Here is an 18,619-nt window from a genome sequence, read left to right on the forward strand (position 1 = left end):
CCCAACCTTAACCGATACCTTAACCATTCAGAATGAGTTCCTAAACTTATCCCTTAACATATGATTTTGACGTTTAGAGAAATGGAACGATACAGAGTAGCAGGAGCAACAAAAACACTGAAAATGTGACATTTGGAGCAACTTCAAAATGTGACGTTTAGAGCAACTTCAAAATGTGACGTTTGGAGCAACTTCAAAATGTAACGTTTGGAGCAACTTCAAATGTAACGTTTGGAGAACGTGGCTGAACGTCTCCAAGGAGTTTGTTCAATATTAAATCCTTGCTTGCTATGAGGATTAAATGAGATAGTAACTGTGACAGATAATTGATGGGCAATGACATTGCCATTTACTGTAAGTTTAGTCTATTGTTCATAGTTCATTATTAAGTCCTCTACCCAAGCAGAGGAAAGCTGCCACATTCACCAGCCCTTAATTAAGACTTGAGAAACACTACCTTCTGATCCCTTACGCCTCACCTGTCTCTCTCTCTCTCTGTTGCTGTCTGTCTGTCTGTCTGTCTGTCTGTCTGTCTGTCTGTCGGTCTCTCTCTCTCTCTCTCTCTCTCTCTCTCTCTCTCTCTCTCTTTCTCTCTCTCTCTCTCTCTCTCTCTCTCTCTCTCTCTCTCTCTCTCTCTCTCTCTCTCTCTCTCTCTCTCTCTCTGTATGTGTTTGTGTGGGAGACTGTGGTGGTGGTGACTGATTGAGAGGAACAGATATAGTCTCGGTCTCATCGTTAGTTTATTACCAAGCAGTGATAAGCTGTCGTCACTTTATAACGAGTATGCCAGGCAGGGACCCCTGTTCAGATACTGACACATCAACACACACACTGTCAAGATGACTGTGTGTGTGTGTGCGTTCAGATACTAATCAATGTCTACTAACAGGGCGTTGTGTTCAACTAATTCCCACAAGTGTTCCCCTCTCTCTCTTTGTCTTTCTCTCTGTTTCTCTCTCTCTCTTCTATTTGTCTCTAGATGTCAAGTTAAGGTCATATTCCAATGTATCTGTTGTGTAGGTTATGCTGAGAAATATATAGGCCTCAATTCCAATTCAGTGACTGGCATCATTACCTGAAACTGAGTCAAAATGTCCCTTTGATTTAGAACGATTTGTTATATTGCACACAGTATATTCAGACCTACATAACAGCTGTTGCAACAACTGAGGCATACAGAGGATTCTGTGTTTGTGTGTGAGACAAGTGACATCAGTGACACAATGACTGCTATGTATGTATGTGAAATTAACCAAAAGGATTTATTGTGTGCTTGTGTGTGTGTGCATGTCCCTGTCTCTCTGGCCCAATAAAAGGACAGAGAGAGGAACCAGTCTGGCAGGGATCTCCCACCCCTGTCTGTTCTAAAACTGATGCTGCCTGTACACAGTTCCCGCGGTGATGTGATTTGGCTACCATGGTGGAGCCAGTCACACAGCTGAAGGTTAAACATGTTGAAGGACGAGAGAGACTTAGTTGGAGTTGGAGAGAGAGAGAGACAAGTAACAGTTTTACCTCTTAAACCTGCCAAGGCCAGCCTGCACACTGGGTGTCTGTGTCTTTGTGCGCAGTTTGTATGTATGTGTGTGTGTGTGTACAGTATTGTACCAATTTGTGCAGAAGCAGATACTGTATGTTATCAGTGAATATCATGAAGCACCATCCATATTACTGAGAGAGAGGGGTAGAGAGAAGGGGAGCGAGGGAGAGAGTGGCGTAGAGAGAAAGAGAGGGGTAGAGAGAGAGAGAGAGGGGTAGGAAGAGAGAGTGGGGGTAGAGAGATAGAGAGAGAGAGAAAGTTTGATTAATTTGACTGTACTTGTCTGAGTGGGAGGCTAGGAGAGGAGTCACAAAAAAATCAATGGCCTGGGAAATGGAAGTCTCTGTGTGTGTGTGTGTGTGTGTGTGTGTGTGTGTGTGTGTGTGTGTGTGTGTGTGTGTGTGTGTGTTTTTCTTCAGTTTTTTGATGGTAATGTCCTGGTAATCTAGAAGGGGCAGAAAGAGAGAGGGAAAGAGCGACACACACACACACACACACACACACACACACACACACACACACACACACACACACACACACACACACACACACACACACACACACACACACACACACACACACACACACACACACACACACACACACAGGTACCTCTTAAAACGCCTCCTCACAGTAACAGGTTAACCCCTTGAACGTGCCAGTGCCAGTGCCAGCCTGCAGATTGGCGGTTAGCACTTTCAGAGCGCCTGGCGACATTCAATAGCGAGACGCTGTACAAAGGCGTTGCACAGAATTAGCAGTGAGTTCTCTCTCTCACTCTCTCATCTCTTTCGCTCTCTCATCGCTCTCGTTCTCTCTCTCTCTCTCTTTCTCTCTCAGGATAGGCTGACAGACTGCTCACACTGCAGGTTATATAAGCCAGCTAACACTCTGAAGTGTGAGCGAGGGAGCTCCAGCAACATTGGAAAGGCCAGTATAATCTGACATGATTTGATTTCACTGCCTAAACCCTCAGAATCTCTAATTATCCCCTAGCGTCTACCTTTCATGAAGTCTGCAAGGCCCTACCATGTTGGATGTTTGATATTAAAACAGTGTTTTTCTACTCATGTTCCTATAATGTGATGTTTGTATAGAAATGATGATATCATTGCTCTTGTATAGGAGGTATACTACCTGTATTACTATTTAATGATAATAATATTGTTTATAGTAGGCATTCAGTTGATGCATTTATTACTATGTAGTGAAAATGATATTGTTACTGTATAATGATATTATTATTGTTCTGTAGCAGGTACACTATGTGATGTTTGTATACTATGTAACGTGATGTTGATGTTGTCTATAGGAGGTATGCCTGTGCCAGACCAGCCCTCAGAGCAGGAGAAGGGAGCCAGTCTGCTGAGTCCAGGTCTACCATCATCTAACGGAGACGGATCAGACGGGACGGAGACCACCTCCGCTATCCTGGCCTCCGTCAAAGAACAGGTAGGCCTGACTGTGTGTGTGTGTGCATTATTTGTGTCAATATCAGTTGTCAGCATGGGACTTAAACACAGTCTTCTAAGTTTATTTACTCAAAAACACACATCTTAACTACAAACTGATTTGCAGTAGAACCTGACACTGAAGCAAGATGAGTATTCTAGTCCTATGCAGTGGGTTCAGTGTTTTAGAAGTCAAGGATGGGTGCTTAGCAGGGGAATCAGGAGGTAATGGGGAGACATTATGTAGATTATGAGAGGAGAGCTGCAGCCAAGTAGACAGCATTGAATAAGACATTAAAACAAATCACCGCAACCACTCAACAGGGAACCTTCTATCTAGATACATTATTGAAAAGAGACACGGAAAAGTGTGTGTCTCTGTGTGTGTCTGTGTGTGTGTATACAGTCACACAGTTGTGTGTGTGTGTGTGTGTGTGTGTACCTGCTCTTTCCATGACATAGACTGACCAGGTGAATCCAGGTGAAAGATATGATCCCTCATTGATGTCACTTAAATCCACTTCAATCAGCGTAGATGAAGGTGAGGAGACAGGTTAAAGAAGGATTTTTTAACCTTGAGACAATTGAGACATGGATTGTGTATGTTTAACATTCAGAGGGTGAATGGACAAGACAACAGATTTAAATACCTTTGAACAGGGTATGGTAGTATGTGACAGGCGCAACGGTTTGTGTCAAGAACTGCAATGCTGCCGTTTCTTTCACTCTCAAAAGTTTCCAAAGGACATCCAGGCAACTTGACACAACTATGGGAAGCATTGGAGTCAACATGGGCCAGCATCCCTGTGGAACGCTTACAACACCTTGTAGAGTCTAACTCAATATTAGGAAGGCATTCTTAATGTTTTGTACACTCAGTGTATGTGTGTGTTTACAGTATTGTACTAGTTTGTGCAGAAACGGAGAGAGAGAGAGACTTAATATCGATGGCCTGAGAAATGGAAGTATCTGTGTGTGTGTGTTTGCACACCTGTGTGTGTTGTAGTCATTATACACTACTTGATCAGAAGTCTGCTCGTCGAACATCTCATTCAAAACTCATGGGCGTTAAAATGGAGTTGTTCCCCCCTTTGCTGCTACAACAGCCTCCACTCTTAGGGGAAGGCTTTCCACTAGATGTTGGAACATTACTCCAGGGTCTTGCTTTCATTCAGCCACAAGAGCATTAGTGAGGTCGGGCACTGATGTTGGGCGATCAGGCCTGGATCGCAGTCGGTGTTCCAAAGGGGTTCAATGAGGTTGAGGTCTGTGCCAGACAAGTTCTTCCAAATCGATCTCGACAGTCCATTTCAGTATGGACCTGGCTTTGTGCATGGTGGCATTGTCATGGTGAAACAGAAAAGGGCCTTCCACATACTCTTGCCACAAAGTTGGAAGCACAGAATCGTCTAGAATGTCTTTGTATGCTGTAGCGTTAAGATTCCCTTTCACTGGAACTAAGGGGCCTAGTCCGAACCATGAAAAACAGCCCCAGACCATTATTCTTCCTCCACCAAACGTTACAGTTGGCACTACACATTCTGGCAGGTAGCTTTCTCCTGGCATCACCAAACCCATATTCGTCTGTCGGACTGCCAGATGGTGAAGCGTGATTCATCACTCCAGAGAGTCCAATGGCGGTGAGCTTTACATCACTCCAGCCAACGCTTGGCATTGCACATGGTGATATTAGGCTTGTGTGCGGCTTCTCGGCCATGGAAACCCATTTCATGAAGCCTACCACTTTGCGGCTGAGCCATTGTTGCTCCTAGACGTTTCCACTTCACAATAACAGCACTTACATTTGACCGGGGCAGTTCTAGCAGGGCAGAATGTTTTTTTCCTTATTTAACCTTTATTTAACTCTTCATTCTTTAATTCTTCTGCCAATGGTTGTCTATGGAGATTGCATGGCTGTGTGCTCGAATTATACACCTGTCAGCAACGGGTATGGATAAAATAGTCGAATCCACTAATTTGAAGGGGTGTCCACATACTTTTGGTGATGTAGTGTATCTCCCCTCACAATCCATTGAAAGTCAAATGTTTCTCTTCCTCCACAATCTAAAAGGATTCTTTCAGATAACACATTCCTTTGAGACCCATTGATTGAATTGGGAGAGGTTTATGGGCCTTGAACAGCGGTTCGTCTGATGGAACGTGGATTCACCTTGGATCACGCGCCGTCACAAGGACATTACCAAATCCTTTCACATTTGTAAAAATGTTTTTTTTGTCAGACATTTTAATTTTCCTCATATGTAGCCTATAGGTCAAGGACGAACTGAATTGGAAATGTTGTGTTCATGAAAAGACAGAGAAAGGGAGAGGTTAGAGAGAGTGTGTGTGTGTAGGGGGAGATCAATGTATGTATGATGTTGTGATCAAAGACAGATCAGATCTAAACACAGACACACACACTGCTCTTTCCTCTGTGTGTGTGTGTGTGTGTGTGTGTGTGTGTGTGTGTGTGTGTGTGTGTGTGTGTGTGTGTGTGTGTGTCTTCAGCTCTTTGGTGGTAATGTCCTGGTAACCTAGTAGGCACAGTCCCTCTGTGGCCATCCTACATGCTAAACACACGGCTATCACCATGGTGACCAATCCAGAGAGAGGACACACCTGGCTGTTAGCTTCTGTTAGCAGGGAGGTGTGTTTGTGTGCACACCCCCTCCCCACACAACATACCTTGTCCACTTATTATTGTTGGGGTGACCAGCTGTGTGTTCTGAGTGTCAGACAACCAATTATACAGCTTGCTATTACTGTATATACAGTAATTATATCCACTGGAACACCCTACTCCCACTCTCTCTGTCTCAGCCCCACCCACTCTCTCTGTCTCAGCCCCACCTACTCTCTCTGTCTCAGCCACACCCACTCCTTTCCCTCCTACAGTGCTCCTTGCCGTGGCTCCTCCTTTCCCTCCTACAGTGCTCCTTGCCGTGGCTCCTCCTTTCCCTCCTACAGTGCTCCTTGCCGTGGCTCCTCCTTTCCCTCCTACAGTGCTCCTTGCCGTGGCTCCTCCTTTCCCTCCTACAGTGCTCCTTGCCGTGGCTCCTCCTTTCCCTCCTACAGTGCTCCTTGCCGTGGCTCCTCCTTTCCCTCCTACAGTGCTCCTTGCCGTGGCTCCTCCTTTCCCTCCTACAGTGCTCCTTGCCGTGAATCATTCTGTGAATTATTATTCTCACCTTTCCCTTCTCTGTTCACAATGCTAACTTGCTACCTGTGATTTTCTCTGTAGAGGCATTTTCACGTCACACATTACCACAGAGCCAGTGGGTCACGTCGGTTCAGACTGTACTTTTATAGAAAATAAATCATAATATATTTAATATGCCATTTAGCAGACGCTTTTTCCCAAAGCGACTTACAGTAGTGCGTTCATAAATGTTGGAATGGGTGGCCCCAGCGGGAATCGAACCCATAATGACTCTACATCTGATCTTATGTGTGTCTGTCTATGAAGAGGCTGGTTCACGTTGCCATGCTTCCTACCACAGCACTTACTGTAGGGGCCACGTCCACATTCACCAAATTGAAAAATGTATTTTTAATTATTTCAAATAAGTCAAATTTTCCCCTTGCATATACGTATGGCATTGACAGTGATGGATGGCTAATCTGTCTGCGCCACTTCATGGCTATAGAGTCTATATTATATTATAGACTAATACAGTTGAAACAAATGAGTGGAGCTACTGCTATCAGACGTGAAGTCATCAGGGACCCGACGGCGGCTCAATATTAATTACTGCTGAGGATTAATTCATGTGACATTGTCATCTTCGTTCGCTCCAATCTACAGTATAATTGTATGAGATGATCACCTCGATGAGTTCAAACGAGACAGACTGTGAAGTCAAATTAAATGTTAAAATACTGTGATTAGAAATGAGCTATTCACAAATTGCGGGTCGCTTTGCCACGAAACAATTTATAATTGCAGACTAGCGCTATCAATGTCAAACTCAAACTCTTTTGATGCACTGTTTTGAAATTTAAAATGTTGTTTCTTTTCCAGAAATTCGAGTTAGAATCTAGCTATATGCTTAGAATATGTGTACAACACCCATTTGTATCAATATCCAGAGATGTTCTATTTCTGGGTTTATTGTAGTCTCTGGATATATAGAAATGGGCATTGTACACGTATTCTAAGCATATAGCTTGATTCTAACTCCGATTTTGAAAAAGAGAGCAAAACTTGACACAACTGTGGGAAGCATTGGAGTCAACATGGGCCAGAATCCCTGTGGAACGCTTTCGACACCTTGTAGAGTCCATGCCCCGATGAATTGAGGCTGTTCTGAGGGCGAAAGATCAGCAAAAAAGACTGTATAAAATAAATAATACAAATACTGAGGTATAAGGTATGCTCAAAATTACATTATTTTGTACTAATACGATACACTTTTGTATTAGTACAAAATAATAGAATTTTGAGCATATTTCTATAATTTATTTTACGTCTTTATTTTTGCTGATCTTTATCAAAGGTGCCAATTCACTCCAATTGGCTCGTAGAGAGAGAATATCAGAATCACCTTTAATCACCAAGTACATTTACACATACTCAGAATTTTACTTGGTGGTATGGTGCTGCTGGTGATAGACAACATTTAACGTTAGAGACAGAACAAAGTTTCCACACATTATATACAACTAGGTAGAGTGATCATAGAGCTATAAGAGAATTAGCAGATATACAAATATACAGTGAGTATACGGTTGATATACAGTGGGTATACGGTTGATTTACAGTGAATATACGGTTGATATACAGTGAATATACGGTTGATATACAGTGGGTATATGGTTGATGTACAGTGGGTATACGGTTGATATACAGTGGGTATACGGCTGATATATAGTGTACAAATGTACACATTTACAGTATCAGTATGAATATATATAAATGCAAAGAGATGAACAGAGTAATGCAGTATAGTGCAGTTATTTAGAGTACAGTTCAGAGATGGCTTGATGCAGTGTGCAGCATAGAGTGCATAGTCCTTTAGTCTCTATGGGCCAGATGGCCGGTTGGTGAGGGACACATCCCGGGGAGAGAAACGTTTTAGGTGGTGGGAGGTTTTGGTCATGAGTGACATGAACCGCCTGCCAGAAGTGAATTTTAGGAGGAGGGGGTGCGAGGGGTTGACAATGATACATCCACTGGTATGCCTTCTTGGTGACCTCTGTTATGCTGTCCTCCCTCTTGAGGTTGTTGGAGATGATGGTCCCCAGGGATTTGAATGATTTAGCCCTGCTAACAGCTAACAGTCAATCTAGAGGGGTAGAGATGGTGGAGGGGCGTTTTCTGAAGTCAACTACCATTTCGATGGTTTTGTCTGTGTTGACTGCACCAGGCCACTAGTCGGTCGACCTCTCCACGGTAAATTGCTGTCGGTGATGAGACCGACCAGAGTGGTTTAATCTTTAAACTTGAGTATGCGTTGTTGGAGGTGCATTCATTGGGTTTAGAGGTGAGGTGAGTGCACACATCCTTGAGGCGCTCCGGTGCTGAGGGATAATAACCGTATGGAGATTTCCGGTTGATGAGATAACATCAGAGCAATGAATAATGTACAGTTCCGCATGGAGGGAATATGTGTGAGTGAGTGTGTGTGTGGTTGTGTGTGTGCGTGAACATATTCATGTTTATTTCTACGTGGTTATTAGTTCATAGTTTGTGATCCAAAGAGTACAGTATGTAGCATATGGAAGCACCAGTGGCTAAGTAATCATGGATTATAATAGATTTGAGTTAGAACGGTCCTCCTGATAGCTCTCAGATTGCTTTATGTTTTATGGCAGAACTCATCTAGTTGCATAGTACAGATGTATCCAATAGGGCTCAGTGGACTATGGTTGTGTGATGAGGAACCTGAGACCTAAAGACTTGTATTATCTCCCACAACCAATGCTTAGACTGAAGCTCAGTGGGATAATTCAATTTTGAGGCACACAGATTAATTGTTGTGGTCCTCGACTCTGTAATTACTATAGTGGGTAGACTTCCTCGTACTCTCTACATAGAAATCAGGCTGATCTGTATCAGTGTTTCAGTCATCCAGCAGTTCACTGGCCTTTATAATCAGCAGAAAACAAACTTTGCTGCTCTGAAATACTGTTTTAATACCCAGACCTCAATAAGACCATTGATTTATATGTTGTTTATTCTACATAGTTCCTCCTTCCCAAATATCAATGACCCTGTTTTAGGGGGGACGTGATTTGTGTGTGAGTTTGTGTATATCTCTCTCCTGTTCTCACACCTCTCTCTCTCTCTCTCTCTCTCTCTCTCTCTCTCACAACCTCACCCTCTCGCACTCCCTCACCCCTTCTCTCTCAATCTCTCCCAAATCCCTCTCTCTCCTTCAATCTCTCCATCTCGCTCTCCCATCTCTCTCTCTATCGATGTTCTGTCTGTGTAATGCCAGTTGTGACAGGCTTGATTTGCAGTCTGGTTAAATTAACGCCTTCTCAGGGTCAGGACGGGAGGAGAGAAATTCAAATCTCCTTTTCCGTGTCACAGCAGCAGTCCGATGTGGAGGGGGAAAAAGCTTCTCTCTGCTGGCTGCTTGTCAGGCTGTCTGCTACCAAGTTTACTTTTCTAATGTTGTGACAGTTTAAAGTCATTTGAATGAATTGGAAAGGCAATACATAAAATAACAATATCAGATCTCTCCTATTCATGTGATGTAAAATCACCTCAACATTATAGACCACTTTTGGAGGTCTGAAAATGTCCGGAAAACTTTGATTTGGAAGTAATCTATCACTTTACTGTAACCGTATGATACCGTGATAGAGCTACTGTAGTATAAGCAGATTAAATGAAGCGGTGTTGCTTTCATGAGGCTTTATTCATTCAATACATTCATGCTTTGATTGTCAGGAACAGTGTCCTTTCCTTGTCTTTAGAAGCTGAATTCTCTGTCCTTGTCCTCTCTGTCCTTCACCATCCACTCTCTGTGCTAATTTCTGATTAATCAGCTTGGAAGCAGATATTTCAAACATTCATAATACCCGCCTGTGTGTGTGTGTGTGAATTTTAGTGTGTGTGTGTATTTTTGTGTGTGTGTGTCAGTGTCTGCTAGTTGACCCCTGTATACAGTGTAATCCTGGACACGGCCGTTTGGGGGAAATCTATGAGCGCTGCCAGTAAACACTCACAGCAGGGGGGAGCCTGCACGCACACACACACACACACACACACACACACACACACACACACACACACACACACACACACACACACACACACACACACACACACACACACACACACACACACACACACACACACACACACACACACAGCATATCCGATTAGGGCATCTGGCTGTGGCCCTGTTCCAGTCTCAGTGTAAAGTCACCCCAGTAGGGCTGTAGTACAGATTGTCTATTACCCTTTAACCAGTCACTGAAGAGCTATGCCCTCTACACAGTCTGCTCACTACTGGAAAATAGACTCCATTCACTCAGTATCAGGGATATCTTTTCTTCCCACTAACATTTTCTTCTAATGGTGGTGCCAGTTTTCATACTGAAAGTTGATGTAGCGACACTGCCTCTAGTGTTAGGTCGTTCCTCGACATTGAGACTCAACGTGAGGTGTGGGGTCTCTCCTTATGCTTCTGCCTGATGATGATGATGGATGGTTTTGGAATTCATATTTTATACTTTTATCGATTTCTAGAATCCAACCAATATTAAAACCACTGTGACCTTCATCAGAATGTCCCTGAGGAAAAGTATTATTAGAGCATTTATATGGCTACCAAACTAGTCCAGAGCAGATCTAAGACAGAGCAGAAGTTTGTTTCGTCTGAAGTGTTAAATGCCCAGTGCAGTCAAAAACATGATTGTCCTGTGTTTTATATATATTTCCTCACTATGTTGGAATAACACCGTGAAATTGTGAAAATGATGATAATGCCCTTTTAGTGTAAGAGCTGTTTGAAAAGACCACCTGAAATTTCAGCCTGTTGTTGTGAGATTGTCATTAAAGATTGTCATTAAAGGCCCATCTCAGAGGAAGTTGCCACACCTACATGTATTTCAAGTAATTCCTGTCCTAAAGTGGAAATTCTAATTTAGGTTCCACCTCAAAAACTGACACAGGCTGCTAATACATATTCAGGAATTGGTGGTATGAACGTTGTGGTGATTTCCACGCGTAGCAGATAAATAACAATAAAAAGGCCACTGACTGACAGCTGTCAGTGTAACAAGCTAGCATGCTAACCAGTGCCGTCTCTAGCCTTTTGGGGGCCCTAAGCAAGAATTGGGGGCCCTAAGCATGACTGTCAGTGACTTACATAACAAGAGAAAAATTGCTGATGCACAATCTAATTTCGAACTTGCACCTTCTGTAACTGCTATTGTGAGTTCATAAAAAATAGCTAGCTGGCTGAAATGAAAACAGAGAGAACAAAGTAGGTGTGTGAATCCTTTCTGATGGAAATGTATATACTCCCAGACAGTCCTAGCTAAAATCTTGCTTGAGATATTGCTCTTTGCTAAGAAGCTACTTTATTTTGGTTTCTTTTTTACACTTTTAATTGAAAACAATCACAGTAAGGTACTACATTTTTACCCAGAAATGATTTGATACTGAGATAAAAATGGATTGAAGTTGGGGTAGTGCATCTGCGACAGTCGAACATATGTGGTTTTCCTACAGTAAGGCTCAGATCAACATGGCAGTGTTGTTATTGTTTATAATTTTTTTTTTTATAATGTCGAAATAAACATGTCTCCAACACAAATATCACACTCACAAAAACACCCCAATGATTGGTTGACAATAGAGTCTCCCACAATGCAGGTGATGGCTGCAGGATGAAGCTGGTGAAGAGCAACTGCTGAAACACACACTGCTGTGTGTGTGTGTGTGTGTGTGTGTGTGTGTGTGTGTGTGTGTGTGTGTGTGTGTGTGTGTGTGTGTGTGTGTGTGTGTGTGTGTGTGTGTGTGTGTGTGTGTGTGTGTGTGTGTGTGTTCGTGCACCACTGTGTATACAGTATATGCCAGTGTGTGTGTTTGACCATTAGCCTTTGATCTCGTTCACATGGGATCGTGGTTCTCTAATCAGGGCATATCTAAATATTCTTTCCCCTCATCCCCTCCCGTTTCCTCTCTCTCTGGTTCTGTTTCATTAGCCATAACACTTTGACAGACAGAGCCCTGGCCTGGCCCTGCATCAGAATCACAGCTGTACCTGCTAATCACCAACACTGCCCCCGCATGCAGCTAAGCACACCCAGCCTGAATGCTAATACTGAATGCTATCGCTATAGCGCTGTAGTTAGCATATAGAATGCTAATGCCTATATGCTCAGGGACATCTAGTATCAGCGAAGTGGCTCCACGAAGTGCCAAAATGGGGCATAGCCCCCTCAGTTGAAACTTGTGCACCGTGAGTTTTAGTTCTATGTCCCTATATAAAAATAGCAAAAAGTTCAAATGATTGAGTGACAGGTTGACGCAAAATCTGTATCTCCGCTGCGCTGTGTCAGCACAATGGACAATGTGTGTAGGGGGGCTATGGAAAGCCAATGGGGCGCAGGGTTTCCGTTAGCGGGTAATTGCTGGCTTTTGGCTTGATAAAATAAATGAAAAGCCAATAAATAAAATTGTACCCAGCCAAATTGTCTGGGTCTGCTCTGCTGCTGATGAGAGAGAACGCGAGAGAGGAGCCTTGGCCTAGGCTACTTAGTGTTGATTGCAAAGGTGGAGGCCTTTTTCATTGAAATAAAATGAAATAGTATGCCTATAGCGAAAAGCCTACAAGGCAGGGCTCCAGACGGTGACCATTTGGTCACAATTTGCAACCCTTTGACACCTGCTGTGGGAGTAAAATGTTGTATTGGTTGCATTTGTGCGGGCTGCACAGTCATTCACCTCACTAAAATCTTCCTATTTTTTGGAGGCTAAAATCATGATTTGGTCAAACAGTAGAGTAAATTATCCTCATGATTCCTGTAATGAAAGTGTCTGCCTGCCTGCCCCTGTACCTGTTTCACTGGGGCCTGCTGCTATGTCGAGCGAGCCACTCTCTCGCTCAAGGAAAAATACAAATGTTCTGATTGTATAACATTTAAAAATCCAATTGCTGGGAACACACAGCTATCCTGTTGTCACGGATTGGGAGAGGAGGTTCTCAGTTTCTGTAGGTATACTTTTTATTTCTCAAGTCTCAATTATGAGCTCAATAGCAACTATTTTTCAAAGATATTTGATATGGCTTTGAGATATGGAGTGTGTGAAATAGGCATTGGCCATTGCGAGTGCATTGGCCTCTTTGGACGGTAGGCTACAACTGCAATGTTTTTTTGGACATTAAATGTACTGTTAGATTAATACATGGCTACTATGAGTGGGTATTATCTTTATAGTTAGGTATCTAGCTAATGTGCTTTGAGTTTCCACTTACTAAGGTGGTGAATTAGCCCCAAATAAATTAGCCTTGGATATTAGAGCACATAAAGATGCAGGAAAATTCATCTTTATTGAACAAAGCAAAATAAAAAATTCTGCAGCCCTATTTTAACAGTAAAATATAACAACAATATCATGACTGTCTACACACAATACATGACAATCACTAGATTAGGTTGCACATTAAAATATTTTGAATCACAACATCACAAGGTAATTTATTGATTCAATACCATCATAGTAGACTATTACAATTTTTAATAAAGCACTGTGAATGACTTTATTAGATGATAGGCCTACAATTTCGTGATTACGATCTTGTCTCATCGCTGCAACTCCCCAACGGGCTTTGGAGAGGCAAAGGCCGAGTCATGCGTCCCCCGAAACATGACCTGCCAAGCCGCACTTCTTAACACCTGCCCGCTTAACGTGGAAGCCAGCTGCACCAATGTTTCGGAGGAAACACTGTTCAACTGACGAACAAAGTCAGCCTGCAGGCGCCCGGCCCGCCACAAGAAGTCGCTAGATGAGCCAAGTAAAGCTCCCCCCGGCTAAACCCTCCCCTAACCCGGACGATTGTGCGCAGCCCTGTGGGACTTCCAGTCTTGGGATCGAACCCCAGGCTGTAGTGACGGTGCAACACTACAATGCCGTGCCTTAGACCGCTGCACCACTAGGGAGGCCCATACAGTAGCTATTTAGGAACTTTTAAAACAATCCAAAAGTTTGGAACACACACACACACACACACATAACATTCATACACATGCATCCTGACGCCCACCCCACAGACACACACACACGCACACTCTTTCACCATAAACGCTGCACATATATCAATTTACCCCTACCTATACAGTTGAAGTCTAAAGTTTAAGTACACTTACTCTGGAGTCATTAAAACTAGTTTTTCAACCACTCCATACATTTATTCTTAACAAACTATAGTTTTGGCAAGTCGGTTAGGACATCTTCTTTGTGCATGACACAAGTAATTTTTCCAACAATTGTTTACAGACAGATTATTTCACTTATAATTCACTGTATCACAATTCCGGTGGGTCAGAAGTTTACATACATTGAGTTGAATGTGTTTTTAAACGACTTGGAAAATTCCAGAAAATTATGTCATGGCTTTAGAAGCTTCTGATAGGCTAATTGACATAATTTGAGTCAATTGGAGGCGTACCTGTGGATGTATTTCAAGGCCTACCTTCAAACTCAGTGCCTCTTTGCTTGAAATCATGGGAAAATCTAAAGAAATCAGGCCAGACCTCAGAAAAAAAATTGTAGACCAAAAATTGTAGACCTCCACAAGTCTGTTTCATCCTTTTCCAAACGCCTGAAGGTACCACGTTCATCTGTAGAAACAATAGTACGCAAGTATAAACACAATGGGACCACGCAACCGTCATACCGCTCAGGAAGGAGACGCGTTCTGTCTCCTAGAGATTATTGTACTTTGGTGCGAAAAGTGCAAATCAATCGCAGAACACCAGTTGAAGGACCTTGTGAAGATGCTGGAGGAAACACGTACACACAGCTATCCTGTAGTAACTAAATCCACAGTAAAACGAGTCCTATATTGACATAACCTGAAAGGCCGCTCAGTAAGTAAAAAGACACTGCTCCAAAACCGCCATAAAAAAGCCAGACTACGGTTTGCAACTGCACATGGGGACAAAGATTGTACTTTCTGGAGAAATGTCCTCTGGTCTGATGAAACAAAAATAGAACTGTTTGGCCATAATGACCATTGTTATCTTTGGAGGAAAAAGGGGGATGCTTGCAAGTCGAAGAACACCATCCCAACCGTCAAGCACGGGGATGGCAGCATCATGTTGTGGGGGTGCTTTGCTGCAGGAGGGACTGGTGCACTTCACAAAATAGATGGCATCATGGGAAGGAAAATTATGTGGATATATTGAAGCAACATCTCAAGACATCAGTCAGGAAGTTAACGCCTCCACTAGGCCCTCATACAGACCCATGTTAGACAAAGCGGCTAATGTGGGGTCAGACACCAGGGGACTGTTCCTGAGGAGAAGACAGTCATTTTTGTCTCTCCCCACTGTCTCCACACTGTCTCCCCCATGTCTTACTCTTTCCATGTATTAGATTTCCCAGATTAATATTAATGCTATCACTCACAGATTTATTTAGCCATGCATGGACAGGTTTCCCCATTACATCACGCCATGCTCAGCATGATGTCTAATGATAGGATCTTAATACATGAGCTACCACACACAGCTCTGCTGGAAGACTCTTACTATAGTGTAGAGGAAATAGCAATTTAACATCCCTTCTGTTTCCTATCGATCTGACAAAAGAGAAAATGGAAAGATTGCTCCATGATGAACAGAACTATTAAGGAGCTCAGGGAGAGCGAGAGCTCCAAGAAAGACCCTGCATTTATCAGTCTAGTGGTCTGGGCTATTGGAGCTGGAGCTAGTGGAGCTTGTTCACATGGGATCATGGTCTTCTAATCAGGGCATATCTACATCTCCTCTCCTCTCTCCCCTCTCTGGTTCTGTTTCATTAGGCGTAACACTGTAACAGACAGATCCCTGGCCTGGCACTGCATCAGAATCAGAGCTGTACCTGCTAATCACTAACACTATGACAGACAGAGCCCTGGCCCTGAATCAGAATCAGAGCTGTACCTGCTAATCACCAACACTGCCCCCGCATGCAGCTAAGCACACCCAGCCTGAATGCTAATACTTACACTATAGCGCTGTAGTTAGCATATAGAATGCTAATATCTATGCTCAGACAAAAAAATGGAAAATGCAAAAACGAACCTTCCTCAAACAGGCAACCTTCCAAAAACTTCAAGTGCACTGCTCGGCTTAGGTCTTGGTGATAATCTACTTCCATGTTCCCTCTCTCATCTCTCTACTGTGTTAAATGTAGGGAGGCTATAGCCCTGGCTAGGCCTGAGAGAGGCAGTAGTGTTACTGTATGTCTCCTCCTTAGTGCTCATTCCCTACGGATATCACATTGTTAACGTTAACATGAATATCACATTAACCATAGACAGGTCTGCTACGGGATAAGCATTCAAATAATTGACTAGCTAGCTATAACTAGTAGTGATGGGCAAACAATCGATACACTTACAGTTGAAGTCGGAAGTTTACATACACTTAGGTTAGAGCCATTAAACCTCCTTTTTCAACAACTCCACAAATTTCTTGTTAACAAACTATAGTTTTGGCAAGTCGATTAGGAAATCTACTTTGTGCATGACTCAAGTAATTTTTCCAACAATTGTTTACAGACAGATGTTTTCACTTATTATTCACTGTATCACAATTCCAGTGGGTCAGAATACACGAAGTGGATTGTGCCTTAAAACAACTTGGAAAATTCCAGAAAATTATGTCATGGCTTTAGAAGCTTCTGATAGGCTAATTGACATCATTTGAGTCAATTGGAGGTGCACTTGTGGATGTATTTCAAGGCCTACCTTCAAACTCAGTGCCTCTTTGCTTGACATCATGGGAAAATCAAAAGAAATCAGCCAAGACCCCAGAATTTTTTTTGTAGACCTCCACAAGTCTGGTTCATCCTTGGGAGCAATTTCCAAACGCCTGAAGAGTACGCAAGTAATAACACCATGGGACCACGCAGCCATCATACCGCTCAGGAAGGAGACGCGTTCTGCCTCCTAGAGATGAATATACTTTGGTGCGAAAAGTGCATATCAATCCCAGAACAACAGCAAACGACCTTGTGAAGATGCTGGAGGAAACAGGTACAAAAGTATCTATATCCACAGTAAAACGAGTCCCATATCGACGTAACCTGAGAGGGCGCTCAGCAAGGAAGAAGCCACTGCTCCAAAACCGCCACACAAAAGCCAGACTACGGTTTGCCAGACTACGGATTTCTGATGAAACAAAAATAGAACTGTTTGGCCATAATGACCATCGTTATGTTTGGAGGAAAAAGGGGGAGGTTTGCAAGCTGAAGAACACCATGCCAACCGTGAAACATGGGGGTGGCAGCATCATGTTGTGGGGGTGCTTTGCTGCAGGAGGGACTGGTGCACTTCACAAAATAGATGGTATCATGAGGGGGGAAAATTATGTGGATATATTGAAGCAACATCTCAAGACATCAGTCAGGAAGTTCAAGCTAGGTCGCAAATGGGTCTCCCAAATGGACATTGACCCCAAGCATACTTCCAAACTTTGGCAAAATGGCTTAAGGACAACAAAGTCAAGGTATTGGAATGGCCATCACAAAGCCCTGACCTCAATCCCATAGAAAATTTGTGGGCAGAACTGAAAAAGCGTGTGCGAGCAAGGAGGCCTACAAACATGACTCAGTTACACCAACTCTGTCAGGAGGAATGGGCCAAAATTCACCCAATTTATTGTGGGAAGCTTGTAGAAAGCAACCCGAAACATTTGACCCAATTTAAACAGTTTAAAGGTAATGCTACCAAATACGAATTGAGTGTATGTAAACTTCTGACCCACTGGGAATGTGATGAAAGAAATAAAAGCTGAAATAAATCATTCTCTCTACTTATTCTTATTTCATATTCTTAAAATAAAGTGGTGATGCTAAATGACCTAAGAAGGGAATTTGACTAGGATTGAATGTCAGGAATTGTGAAAAACTGAGTTGAAATGTATTTGGCTAAGGTGTATGTAAACTTCCGACTTCAACTGTATATCGGGATATACTTTTTGATGATATATTGTATCGTTTTGGCAATATCTCAATATAATTTTTGCGCTAGTTGGCTGTACCGGCACCAGTATATTTCCTTTATAGCTTGTTCTCCGTCTTTTAAAAACAGGGAGCCAATTAGTTTTCAGAACTTTTATTTCCATGATGGATCAAAACTAGTTTCCTCATGACTCTCTCTTGTTCCTCTGCAGCAGACATATGGCGAGCAATATGCGTTGAACAATGAATCGCATTAAAATCACAGTATCAAATTGCAATACATATCGTATCGGTATTGCGATATCGTATTGTGAGGTTACAGGCAATTCCTAGCTATAATAACTAGCATGTTCCCTCTTTCTTCTCCTCTCCTCTCTCTTTTCTCCACTGGTCTACAACATACAGTTTAGGCCTGCTATGTCCTCTCTCCTCTCCCTGCTACAACATACAGTTCAGGCCTGCTATATCCACCCTCTCCCCCCTCCCCTCTCCCCC

The 18,619-nt window shown here is 42.9% G+C and overlaps 1 protein-coding gene across 2 annotated transcripts in view; it reads left to right on the forward strand.

Moving 5' to 3' along the window:
• LOC129822965 (catenin delta-2-like) overlaps positions 1-18,619 on the forward strand; it is a 379,787-nt gene that overhangs the window by 36,005 nt on the left and 325,163 nt on the right. The window contains exons 2-3 of one of the 2 annotated variants that reach the window (XM_055881562.1): positions 2,381-2,470; positions 2,853-2,992. In XM_055881562.1, coding sequence (XP_055737537.1) covers positions 2,858-2,992 — 135 coding nt within the window. In that variant the 5' untranslated portion in view covers positions 2,381-2,470; positions 2,853-2,857. The remainder of the gene's footprint in view (positions 1-2,380; positions 2,471-2,852; positions 2,993-18,619) is intronic. The other variant, XM_055881564.1, reaches the window with a different exon arrangement.

Source organism: Salvelinus fontinalis, chromosome 25 (genome assembly GCF_029448725.1).
Source record: "Salvelinus fontinalis isolate EN_2023a chromosome 25, ASM2944872v1, whole genome shotgun sequence".
Taxonomy (NCBI): domain Eukaryota; kingdom Metazoa; phylum Chordata; class Actinopteri; order Salmoniformes; family Salmonidae; genus Salvelinus; species Salvelinus fontinalis.